This window comes from Paramormyrops kingsleyae, chromosome 11 (genome assembly GCF_048594095.1).
Source record: "Paramormyrops kingsleyae isolate MSU_618 chromosome 11, PKINGS_0.4, whole genome shotgun sequence".
Classification (NCBI taxonomy): domain Eukaryota; kingdom Metazoa; phylum Chordata; class Actinopteri; order Osteoglossiformes; family Mormyridae; genus Paramormyrops; species Paramormyrops kingsleyae.
Window position 1 is genome coordinate 21,774,779 of NC_132807.1, and position 13,840 is coordinate 21,788,618.

Consider the following 13,840-nt stretch of genomic DNA (forward strand, 5'->3'; position numbering starts at 1 on the left):
AGGTTACCAGAGGGTAGGTGTATACGTTTAATGAAAATCCAGTAACGTGTCTCTGGCCGGAACCATACGCCCTCGTTAAGCAAGACAGAAATATATTTAACAGCACCGACTTGCTATTTTAATACAGATTAATCCATCACTTTTAAATGAAATACTTGGCAGCAAACAGACAGCAGTAAAATGATACTTGATGGATCGGGTGGGAATTATAAATCTGGTATGTAAAACGGGCCCATGTAACCAGATATCCAGTGGGGCACACAAGGAGCACTGGAATAAAAACAGGCTTAATTGAAAACTGGGCTATGTGACAGCCAAAATGAGTTTTTCTTCCAAAGCAAAAATCAGATAATTATATTGCTTTGATGACCCTGTTCTTTACCCTGTGAGTGTCACAGGTCTTCCTGTATAAACCCGACCCCAGGCAGCCCTTCCAGGCAGACCCTGGCACCAGCCTGGCCTCCCTCCCCCCGCCCCGACCGGCATTTACCCAAGAGTCTCCACAGAGAAAATAAGGCAAAGCAGCAACGATCTGTGGAGCAAAAAAAAGCCTTAGACCTTGAGAAACGCAATCCCTCGCTCAGAAGTGCCATCCCAGCAGGTTCCACGTTAAGGACGGCGGAGAGCCAACTGGAGCTCAAATCACAGGCCTTTCTTTACTGATCCCCATTCTGCAATGTGGGAGCCAGGAGCTAGACCGGCAGAAAGGACAGAGTAGCAGAGACATGGCCATGCAAGGAGGCCCATTGGAACCACCCTCACAGCTAACCTACAGGAGCAGGGTTGGGTTTGCTGTTTCTGGGGCCCCACTCAGAAAGTCACTTTAGGGCCCCTGGCCCCCTTAGTGTAGTGACCGTTTGTGGCCAACAGGGGGCCCCCAAAGCTCAGGGGCCCCATGCAAATGCATGGTTTGTGGTGGTAAATAGCACCACTGTAAAAAAAAAAAACCCCTACTGACAGTTAGATCAGTTGAGCTCAACGTAATGGTAAATTCATCTCATCTCAATGTCATGAAAAAAAGAGCAATATTAAAAACAGACTCAAAGCACTACAATAATACTCACTCCATCATACTGCTCACAGACAACCAATATCCTCTCTGTTCAGATTCTTAACTCGCACTCCTGTAAATATGTCTTAAATGGAAAAACAAAGATGTTTTAAACATCTATCACGTTTGAATGAAAAAGGAACGGATGATGGGGCAGTACAGCAGATTCACACCTCCAGGACTGGAATTTCAATTCCTGCCCCCACCCTTTGGGAGGCGTGCTAGTTTCCTCTGGATAAACCACCATCTCCCCCCCTCCCCCTTCCCCCTCCCCCTTCCCCGATGTCCTTCTACCACATAAGTAGTTTGAAGATAGATGGGTGAAACAGATGACCACTTACCTCGCATTGACTCTTTGTTGGGCCATGGGAACCATGGTAACAGCAGCAGGTATAGCAGATAAACTAGGGACAGGGCATTGTGACGGAAGAGGCAGGCTGTGGGGACAAAGAACAGCAAAGGGTTACTTGATGGACTGGAAGACTTTAAATGCGACATTAACATTCACGCTTCTTTTACTGAAAGGCTGTTCATCCGTTTGTGCCACACAAATCCCCAGAACCCAAGTTAGCTTATAGAACACCAGGGCTGAGGAAGAAACCCAGATATTCACTTAAAAAAATGTATAATCTTCCTCCCATAAGATATCCAAACTTCAAAGTGCCGGCAAGCATGTAATAACAGAGTAAAATCCTCCTTCATGCAAAGTCATGCTTTCAACATTAAATATTAAAACCACTGCTTCCATTCAGTATTAACCTGTGATTAAACACAGCCCTTTCCTGGCCGACAGGTTCACCCTCATATGAATCAGTAAAATTTCAGAGATTATTGCAGACACCAGAATACACACATATATGCCTTTTGTACAGCCTATGTTTCCAGGGGCAGGTTTGCGATTTCTGGGGCCACATTCAGAAAGTCAAGTAGAGTCAGAAGATCATTTCCTAGCTAGGTGGTTAGCAGAACATGCTTTGAGAATATGACGCGATTTAGTATTTAGTGCAGTGACTGTTTTTGGCCAACAGGGGGCCAACAAACCTTGGGGGCCCTAAGCAAATGCGTGGCTTGAGTGGCAGTAAACACTGCCATTGCATCCCTCAACTCAAAGCCTGCGCTCCATATCTGTAGCCAAACTGCCTCACAGTAGCACTTCTCAGGACTAGTGTCAGTCTGGGCTATTCTACATCGCTGACACTCATCCAATCCGAATTCTCCCCCAGACGCTAACAGGACAGGCATCCTCACACCTGGAAGCTGATGCTCCAGCTTACTGTCTTCAGCCAAACGCCTGATGGGATGTCAGAGGTCCAACTTTAATCATAAAATTTATCACGCTGGCTTTCAGCCTACTTGCCTTGACCCTCCCCAAAGAGAAATAAGTCTTCGTGACGACTTGGACTGCAGAGGCTGTTCTCTGTTTGGCTGGATTTACAGATCACCGTGGTGATATCGTATGACAGATGACACATGAGACCCTGTTTACAGGAATTAGCTGAGTGTTGCTACCGATACTCTGATTATGCAACGGCCATTTCTGTATCTGGGAGATGTTTTTTTTTAATTTTGGCATCTTTCATAGTTTACAAAAACGCACCATTAAAACACCATTCGTCGTAGCACTTAAAGTGAACGGCCACATGCTACAATCAGTCTTGCACGCAAATATACTTTCCCAGTTTCAGTCCCATAAGAAACGGTCAATTTAAGTTTCACTATGAGCTGTTCCAGGAGTTTGGCTGAACATGAAAACAGTCATTCACCGGATGAAAAAAAAAAACGGAAGGTTCTGACTCACGGACATTTAGATTAGTCATGTGTGGCCACATTCAGATGCCTCTCTGTGTAAATGAGCCAGAAAGGGCACATGACATGAATTGCAATCTTCAATGTACTTCATCTGCAACGTATTCAAGCGCAGAAGGCTTCTCCGGGTGGAATGATGAACAGAATGAAGAAGGATGTGAGAAAGGAACAGGAACTTTGGGACAGGGGTCTGGAGACAAGTTTTTGAAAAGAGTCAGAAGTTATAAACGTCAAAAAGGCCAGAAAGAAGCATCAGGTCATGAAAAGAGCTCTCAGTGTAGAAAGATGTGGGTCAGGCATCACGGGCCGGGTGGATTTTCTATGGCCTAGAAGTGAAAGCATGCTCATGCGAGTTTTACTTACATAAAAATATTCTGAGGGCAGAACGAAAAATGATTGGTTCAGAGAGATAGCCAATCAGATCGTAGAGCATGTCAGATGTCAGATGTCAATCAGATGTCTTGGTCCCACCTCCTCTACAATCCGACTGGTTATCTCTCTGCACCAATCATTTTTCATTCTGCTCCCAGAACATTTTTATGCAAGTACAACTCCTACGAACAGGAATGAACGCACTTCAATACATTAAGGGCTTAATTTTCGTCTGATCGATTTGCTCACCGTCAACTAGCTAGCTTTTAGCTAGTTAACACGGCAGCTTATTTTACAAAAGGACACCTGTAATACTTGACTCACTTTCCTCCTACAAAGCCTGAGGCACCATTGCATCAGGTTTTATTTACATCTCTGATACAATCTGTATAACCCAAGATTCATTCATATGAAACAATATCTGTTTGTGACCTCTGTGTATGGGAGTATATAATACCATTGAAATGGATTGTATTAGCAGGAGAGGACCATATTGAATGGGCTAAAAAAAACCACACACACACTTATTTCCTGGATATGAAAAATGGTTAAATCTAATGAACATGTATTATATTCTGGTAAAGTGAAGAAAATGTCTACGGTTTGAACTACAATAATTCCTTTCATTGGTGGAAAACTATTGGCCAGTTCAGACAAAAAGAATAAGCAAAAAGAGGCCATTTTCTTCAAAAACCTCAACAAATTATTGCCTTAAGGAAAGAAAACCCGTGTCAAGGTTCCTCTCCCCAATACACGCTGCCCTGGTACTGGAAGGGCACATATGACCCACACAGAGGGCCAGTGACTCCCTGTAATCCTGCAGTCTGAAGATGAGGCAGGGGTCAGTGTTGTGTATTACAGGCTGGTGAAGCCACTGTATTAGTTACCATTGCTTTATGGGTAATGTAGTTCGTATATACCGGAGAGATCTAGTATGTGCAGAGCGCGCGGGAAGCGGTACTGTTTTTTTCTACCTACTGCAATGAATGAAAGTCTCAGTTTTGGGCACAACCTTCCTAAATGCAAATTTTCGCCAAAAAGTCCACATTCTGCCTAGCTGACCCCCCCCCCCCCCATTACCTCCTGTCAGACGTAATTTAAATTTAACCTCCTAGCCTTGCAAGCTACCCATCTGATGTGACAGAGTGCTTTCCGTGCCCTGAGGCAGTAAGGATTAAAAAAATTGAGCTAAAAATCACACAGGGAATGAAAAGAAAGACGTCAGATAGGAGAGGAAGGCATCAGGCAGCGTGAGACGTGGCAGGACAGGAGAGACCTGCGGTGCTGCCAAACGTAGCTGTAAAGCCGGCTTGTCCAGTTTTAAGAATTCGGTCAGTCAATCAAGACCTCTGGCATCCCCGCAGAAGCGTGAGCTCATAGGTTCTGGAACAGGGGCTGGAGAGAAACGCCAGGACGCTCGGGGGAGTCATTAGCCGTCCGAGAGAGGGAACAGGACTATCAGCTGCAAAGGGGTCCAGCCAAACCGGCCCGTGTGACCTCGACGCCTCCCTTGCGGGGTGGGCACATTCTGGAAATTATGCTAATTTCACGCTGGAAAAACCAACAGCCAGGCGCAGGCCAGAAGCCGCGACGCGGACCCGGATAAGCGCGCGCGAGCGAGCGAGGGCCGTCTGCGGCAGGGCGCGCTGAAAGCAGGCCTGTGTTAGCCTCAGGCACTAGGCTAACCTGTACATGACAGGGGAAGCTGCTTGGATCGAGCCCAACTAGCCAGACGTGAGACTCAGCTAGCGCTCGCTAACAGCGGATCGCAGATAACTTTCTCGCATACAGTAATGCGGCTGTTTCTGGGGAGGGGGGAGCATATAAACAGATACCCATGCTTGCGTGCAGTATGGATGGAAATCCCCCACCCCCGCCCCCACTCCCACCCCCGAAAACTCCTCAGCCCCGCTGCTATTTCGGAATGGTTCCACGTTCGGCCTCAACGCCCCACCAGATGCGAAGGCACTGCCAGCCAGGACTCCACCCTGCGGTGCTAGACGGCTCTGCGGACCACAGGACATATTTAACCTCAGGACACTGAAATGGGTCACGGGCCTGGGCTGAAATGGGTTCTGTGAATGGATTCATATACACACCGTCCAAAAATAGCCATAGAAGATGGATGGATAATATTTCATACAACAGAAGACAATGATCATAATGAGCAGTGCTACACCAACCACACGACTGCAGTCTATGCTTCTATTCCACAGCTTTACATTTACATTTAATTTACTAAGCAGACATGTTCCAAAGTGAGGCAAATAGCACATTACAAACGTATGTGCTGTTGAGGAGTCGACTAGGCATAAGTGCAGCTAGGCTGAGCTTCCAATCAACACCCAGGTACAAGTGTGAGCAGCACTGGAGCAGGAGCAGCATACCATCTACCAGGCAATGAAAGAACCTAATGAAACAACTATTTATGAAGCAGAACGTGTATCATTCAGAACATTCAGTTCAGTGGACCTGCTTTCTCATTTTAGCATCCAGTCATTCATCCTCTAGCTGTTTATTCTGGTCTGGATCATAATGGGACCTTGATCCTATCCCAGGAAGCAGAGGACACAAGGTTGTGATAGACAGAATGCCTGTGTATCACAAGACACATGCACATGCACACATACACACAGTCAGACACTACAGGCAATTCTGAGATGCCATCCAGCCTAACCGCATGTCTCTGGCCTGTGGGCAGAAACCAGAGTACGCAGAGGAAACCCATGTGATATGGGGAGGACATGCTGACTCCACATGCACAGGCTGGAGGTGGGATTCAAACCGGCAGCACTGTTGGTCAATGCTTCCCTATCTGAGCCTTCGAGGAGCCACAGCCAGACAGTCCACACTTCTGCTCCCTACCGGGGGGCTGGGAGGGAGCAAAAACATGGACTGTCTGTGGGCCCCCCAGGACCGGATTGGGAAACACTGCTGTAGGTATGAAGCTGCAGGGTTGCCCCACTGAGCCACCATGCTGTCCTAAAGCGGATCAAATTCTCACAAATCTGTTACTCGACGGGAGGCCCCGCTTTAAACTTCAGGAAACTTGTGTCAGTTTCAGTAGCCTGCTGGAGTGCGGACGTGCGCTGTACATAAGCCGCCGGTGCACCATGCAAAGCCGGCATTTCACAAAAGGTGACCCAAGTGGTAACCGGCGGCATGATGCCGATAGCATCTTCACACACTGGTTCATGTTGGCTACCATGGCAACTCAAAATCACCCACAGCCATTGTAGCGTTTTGTGTGACAGGCTGCGTCTCCCACACAGCAGCCCCTTAGGTCAATTCCTCGCTTTTGCCTCTAGGGCATCTGCACAGCAAGCCATCATTTCAGCATTTCTCTCGACATGTGGGGCTAACATTCCTGCTGGTCAGCATTGTTCAGATTGTTCAGGGCATCGGACCCCATACTCGACCGTACAACCATGCACATGAAGGATGGAAGGCCTGGTTGGTGTTCAAGACAAGAGATTCTATTCCCAAACGCATATTTAAAAGCGAGACTTAAGTTAATGCAACTTCATAAGAGTAACATTGACTTCATAATCCAATCGGTTTTTCAGTCCTGTCAAAATCGTATTTAAGACATTTTTAGGCCTAAAATTTAGACTATTAGATTTTAGACTTTTTAAAGGACTTGCAGAAACCTTGGTTTGTTGGCGCTTTCATGTGATGCCTGAAGACAAGCTCTCTGGAGACTTCATTACATAAGTATCCAGTGCAAGAAGCCTAGTCAGACAGATCAATGAGCATGTGACTGAGTGAGAGAGAGAGAGCGAGAAAGAGAGAGAGAGAGAGAGAGAGAGAGAGACTTGTCCAGTGACAACTGGAGTAAAAGGAGCAGGGTGGTGACAATTAAAGTGTTGGCCTGCAGACCTTTAACCCAATCAGCTTCCTGGGGTGAAACCAGCTATTAATACTGCCAAGAGCTATGAAGTTCTGCACCATCTTCAACTCTGTGTCAAAGGAACAATGTGAAACTCAGTGAGCCAATATATTCATACTGGGTTGTCAAGACCATTCAGAACCAGGAACAATATTACAAAAAGTCTCGATACAGCAGTTCAATGCGACAGAATTGCTTATAATTCTATACACGTGGTTTCATTTGCATTTTGCACTAATTGGATTCAGTCACTGTGGAGAAGAAAGCTTGTTAAAAGAAATGCAAAATGAAAGGTCTCGGACTACAAAGGAAGCACATTCATCTTTCGAAATCAAGTCACACATCAGGGCTGGCAGGCAGTCATGGAGGAGATGACAGAGACAAAACAGTACGGCCAGAAACACCGCCTGCTGCCACCCCAAATCTGCTTTCTCCTGCCGGAACCAGTAGGAACCTTTTATTTTCTGCGTCTGCAAAACTGTGGGCCGTTTCTCTAACTCAGAGGTTATTGCTCCTGTTCAGAACTATGACAAAATCCCCATCTAACCTCTCCACACCACAAACATTCACCCAGCTCTTATTAGATCAGTCCTGCTTTTCCCTGTCCTGCGCATCTGCAGCTGGGTAATACCAGCTTGGCATTTTTTCTTTCCTTCACAGAAGCACCAGCTGCTTACATTCCGTAAGTTAAACTGTCAATCAAATGAAATGAAGTGGGGGAGCTGAGAGGCAGAGGGCTAAGGCTGAAGCGGCCAAACCCTGGCCCCAGCTCCTTTCTGGCTCTTTGCTCTGGCAGGAGTGAGTCACAGGTTGCTCCTCCGCTGGGTTTACGCTCAATCTGTCTTCCTCCACATGTCCTGGGTTCCCAGTCTCATATAGCTAGACAGTGCCTGGAAAAATCTAGCACTTGCTCTATCTTTCTATTCATCCATCTCTCTATCCATGGATATCTCTTTACTAAGCTGCTGGATCTACCACATTCCTATATATCACCATTACAGCACGTTAATGGAAAAACCCGCTTGTTGTGGGAATCCTCCGGCAGACTGAGTTTCGCATTAAATTAAAATGTCTGATATGTTCATCACCAGACTGGGACTGGATTATATCAAGCACACATCTTCAGTACTAGTTTGTATTAAAACAACACAACAGCGAATTATCAAAATGAATGTGATTTAATAAGGGACAGCCTGGATACTGAGCTGTAAGGTCATAGAGGATCTGTAGCTAACGTCAATGACCATACGGAAATAAGCCACACGGTCTGTCGAAGGACAACCTGCAGGACCCCTACCTCAAAGACTGGGCAGCCCCGCTTCACTTGGACACTCCGATTTGTTTACTGACAAACTCTGCACATCACCCCTCGTTACTTCATGCAACACAATTTGGGGGGGGGGGGGGGTGGGGGGTCAACTTCACGGGAGCGCCCAATGTTGTGGTGGTATGAGTCATTGTGATCTGCACGACGGTCAGAGATTTTCCGAGGGCTCCTTCCCAGGCACGTAGCCGGCCTGCCCAAGCCCTGCGAGCAGCTGCTCCTGGGGCCGCCAACGTCAAGCCGGGAGCTCAGAGCCAAGTTCCTGAACTCCACAGAGGAGCTCTGGCAGTCTTCGCACCATGGGGGCTGGCAGACAGTCACAGGGGAGATGAAAGGACATAAAGAAACTATGGAGAGAAGTAACCCCCCAAAGTCTGCTGGAACCCTTATGAGCTCTACAAGAAAACCCATATGAGCACTACAAGAAAACCCTCTACAAACTCTACAAGAAAACCCTCTACAAACTCTACAAGAAAACCCTTATGAGCTCTACAAGAAAACCCTCTACAAACTCTACAAGAAAACCCTCTACAAACTCTACAAGAAAACCCTTATGAGCTCTACAAGAAAACCCATATGAGCTCTACAAGAAAACCCTCTACAAACTCTACAAGAAAACCCTCTACAAACTCTACAAGAAAACCCTTATGAGCTCTACAAGAAACCCCTTGCCCTTCTGCAAAACTGTGCCATTTCTGTAATTCAGGGGGTTTCAACCTTTATTAAATCACAGAGCTCCAAGTGAATATAGACCAGAGTTAGGGACCTCCTACCACTAATGTGTGATCAAATAGCCAACGACAGAAGAGGGTCCCCTTTAAATATCTTTTATGAGGGGTAATAATGAAGTTTCGTTGATTTGCGTCAACCGCTCAACAGACCACAGTTTAAATGGACTTCATATTCGTTCACTTACATTTTGCCCAGACTACCTTAAATCCGACAAATTTCCCCGATAAGCCATATGGCCACAGGTGTAACTTACAATGAACACTCCTTTTCGTTATTGACAACACCGATGCTACTAAAAAAGTCAGATAAAAAGCTGACAACTGTATTAGTTTGAGACAAAACACGAGTAGGGACTCCAGCTTGGGAGATGCGACTGGCTGAATCTGTAGCCCATTAGGGCCTCAATATCGTTTCCATTCATGGGGACTAATATCAAGCAACATTGGCAAAACAAATAAATTAAGTTTGCAAAATAAGCCAACAAAATATGTATTCAAAATGTATGATCTTCCAACATCAGGCAATAATATCCAGATGAACAGCCGTCTTCAAAAGCCTTCTTCAGTGGCCTTGTGGGACTTACAAACAGCTGCTGCATGACACTCTCAACCTAAGTTGACCTACTAAACTTATGAAAGCCTTTCCAAAGGTTTTAGACCTTTTTAAAAGCTCTGTATAGTAAAAAAAAATGAATAAAAAGAAATTCTGATTCTCTTACCCTTTTCCCTACGGCATTGTTTGTATACTTAAAGCTCAGGGCTACTAGCAAATCTCATTTTATATAGCGTGTTGCCTCCCAACATAATTACCAACTAACTGTAATTAAAATATTTAAAGCATGCTACCCATGGAAACAGCTGGGTTTGCCCGCTTGGATGCTGAATAAAGTGAGATACACCTCGTAATCTTATTTCCTTTAGAGGTTACTATAACGTAATGGGCCACACCCAGAAACCCAATGTTTCCGTTTGTTGTGTGGGGGGGATTGCTACATAAAGTAAAAGATTATTATTATTAAGAACAACAATACAAACATACAGAAAAAACTGAGCACCTATCTGAATAAAACCGGTACTTCCAGATGATTCCAGATGATTGCTACATTATATGAAACTTTGGCCTGAGAACAACATTCATATTTGATCCCCCTCATAAAGCTCTCATCTGAACAAAACAGATATGGAATACTTATAACGGGCTACGCTAAACTTCTCGACTTGACACTGGTTACTCACGGTCCCCATGCCTGTTGAGATATCTCCCATGTTGCATTTCTGCATTGGCCCAAGAGCAAACCACCGTGGAAGCACAATCTAATCTCTAATGGCAACCCCACCCCCCATCCCCCAACCCCACCAACTCCGCCAACCCCCCAACTGCAAGGAGTGCAGAGAAGCCCAGGTGGTCTGGGTTGATAAGGCAGAAAGCTACAATGACATCACCAAAGATGGCAAAAAGGGAGCCATAGAAATGGAAGGTGCAACTTCAACCACCTTGGCAACTGTCACCTCCAGACTCCAGGTCCAACAACAAAAATAAGAGTAGTGTTAGGCCCAAGCAATATATTGCAGAACCTCATCTATAGATGAACATAAAGTCCTCTCAAAACTCAAAAAAAGGAACTCATTCAAATGCAAAGACTGCATTTCAACCCACTACAACTGAGAACCAAAGCAAGTAAACATTCATGATTGCTTCATATCTTTATCTTCTCTCCTTATGTTGGTTATGAAGCTGAGACTGAATAATTAGATTTCGCAATTCCTTGTGTTTGTAGAACTGAGACTAAAAATTTGGACTTGCTGGGACAGGCATAGGAGGAATTTTTGTGGGCAATGAAACAAGAAAAAATCCAGCGAGCGACGTGACCGTAGCCAGGTGGATATTCCTGAAATGCTTCAAAAACAGAGCAGCAATGAACAGAGCCTCTATCCCATTCAAACTCGGGTTTATTAACCAGACATGGAGAACGCAAACAAATAACGGTATGGCGGATAAAAAGAGAGACCAGCGCATGGGCCTGCATAGACGATGGCTAGAGGGTCGATATCAGCAAGCCTGTCTCCCATTACAAAGCATGAAGCCCCAGCCAGCACCAGTGCGGACGGCTCACAGTATCCTGGCATTTTCTGGTTGCTGTTTGGCCAGTGTTCACAGCAGACTGTCAAATTAGCATTCAATTGAGCTCATTTCCGCTGGTGCCCCACTCTTCCAGCAGTGGGCTCGACAAAGCCTTTATCTCGTCTGCTTTCCATTGCAATAGCTTGAAATTGACTCAATCCTGTCTTTGGCATCATGCACAATGGAAGCTTGTTTATGTTTCCATATCATTTCAGCGATATGCCAGGAAAGTGACATTTGTTCAGCGCAACGGTGCAAGTTAGTCCCATCGCATTATATCAAGTCCCATGACGAAAACGTATTAAACCATTAATATCCCAATTTCTTGGAAACAACACCAAATTTATTAATCTCACTTCATCCACTTTAATCCAAATTCTGAGGATGCATTGTATTTTTTATTTGCTTTTTTAACTTTTAGCTTTTACTTCTTTCAAGGAGGTTTAAAACAGCAAGCCTCCATTCCGACGAGAAAACAGCTTTATTTTCTCTAGCTCCTACAAAATCAAACATATAAGTACTTACACAACATGCTGGAACCCTACGATCCAAAAGGCATTAGTATGCTTTCTGGTGTTGTTGTAGATAGATTAGCAAAAGTGATTAATTCATCTAGAAGGCATCACAACATGCAGGCCACTGGGGAAGAGGGTGATCTAAAAATTATACAACTTTATTCCTTCCAACCAAACAAATTCTTTACCACTCACATTCCCAGTGCCTCACTCCATCTCTACTCATTCCCTTACGAAAAGGGGGTCCTGTCCACACTTTAAATGATGTTTTTCTCAGAGTAACTCGTGAGAGTAAGGAGGGGGATGTAACAATGCATCAGTGGTGTATCACGACACGCAGACAAAGCTTCCATATTGAAGTTTGTTCCGTGCTGGAAGATTTAAAACCGAAGCAGTTCCAAATAACAGAGGTGATCCCCTGTTTTGGAACGAGACTCTCCTCACCTTGTCGACACCTCAGCTGGTTCCGACATTCCACTCATGTCTTTTTTTATTCCTCTTTCCCAGCCTTCCTTACCTTTATGAGCCTAAGCCTAAGCCTAACCCTAGCTTAAGTGGCACGGTGTCACCACACGTTAACTGGGCAGTTGTGCCTTTACCATGCACCTTCTGTGAAGGCAGGGACGCATATATATATGCTGATCCAGCAAATATGTTTTACTTTTTAAATTGCTACAATCTACATGCAACCAGGGTATTTTTGTTTAATATGTATAGTTACACAAAATCTGTTTATTTTGAATGTATTAATTTGCTAATCATGACAGAGCGTCAGAATGGGTTTGATCGAAAATTCAAACGTAGATAAACCAGTTACGTATACTATATAAGGACAAGTATTCAGACTACAACTGAAGCTTTGAAGAAAATAAAATGCTTTATTTTTTTAGAAATAGGCTGTTGTATAATTAGGCTATTGACTTCTTGCAGTGTACCTGGTAGAGAGCAATCCATGTCATAGCGCACAATCAAACTGGTGATGACTATGGCTCCGGTGCACCCCAATCTCTACTACCGTCACCGAATAAATAAATAAATAAATAAATAAATACTATAACAAAAATTGAAAAGTAAATGAATGAATAGAAGTTTATTTGGTGAAACAAAAAAAAAAACAGCACGATACATTTGTTAAACACTGTATGAGATGTTTACGCTCATGATCGCTTCTGAGAGTGGAAGTGAGGATGGGTGGATGCTGCCATCGCCCGGCATCGGTAGAAAATATCGTACGTCATGTCGTTAGCCCAGGAATAGATCGAAATTCTAAGTTTTATGACTACTGAATGTGCATCACCATCGCACCGTCGTAAAAGTCGAAATATCGTAAGTGGAACCATCGTAAAGCGAGGAGCATCTGTTTATCTCCTTCTGAATGGACCCAGATCCTGGTGGGTCAGCTGCCTTATATCAATCACAGCTGAGGTTCCAGCTCCCGAACACAGCCGGGAGAAAGTGCTCCTCAGGTTGATGTGACGTTCACGGAACGCGGGGCTGCCAATACTGCCCATAATTAAAGGCCACAAAAAAACTGTGCCTGGCTTTTTATTTAAGGACACAGTGACTGCGTTTGGGGCACCGGCTGTCGGGAAGGGTCGCAGTTAGAGGCGGTCGCCTTTGCTTCATCTGAGGCGGACGAATCAGAGGAACAGGACGGGAAGGTCTGCATATGCGTGATCACTGACCCACACGTCTGCTATGGAGGCTGCTATGACTGGCTCTCAGAGAAGAGTGTGTGACTCAGCAGGTTGGACACTGTGCCTGAGATCGTAAGGTTGCTGGTTCAAATCCCAGGGTCAGCAGAATGATTTCACCATTGGGCCCTTGAGCAAGGTCCTTAATCCCCAATCACTCTAGGGACTGGCTGACCCTTTTTTCTCAATTGTACAAAACTTTGGAAAAAACTCCTGCTAAATAAATAAAATGTAGAGAGTATAAGAGCCAGCAGGACTTGCAGAACCCTCCCTTCCAGGGAGGCAGGGTGACGTTCTGTAACTACATGAACTTCTGTCACAGGCCCTGGCACTGGG

At 45.1% G+C, this 13,840-nt stretch overlaps 1 protein-coding gene across 4 annotated transcripts in view; it reads right to left on the reverse strand.

Annotated features, from left to right (window-relative positions):
• Window positions 1–13,840, reverse strand: part of piezo1 (piezo type mechanosensitive ion channel component 1 (Er blood group)) — a 68,006-nt gene that overhangs the window by 46,310 nt on the left and 7,856 nt on the right. For 3 of the 4 annotated variants that reach the window (XM_023790744.2, XM_023790745.2, XM_023790743.2), the window contains one exon: window positions 1,393–1,488. In XM_023790744.2, the coding sequence (XP_023646512.2) occupies window positions 1,393–1,488 (96 nt within the window). Of the gene's footprint in view, window positions 1–1,392; window positions 1,489–10,409; window positions 10,462–13,840 lie in introns of those variants that run through there. The other variant, XM_023790746.2, reaches the window with a different exon arrangement.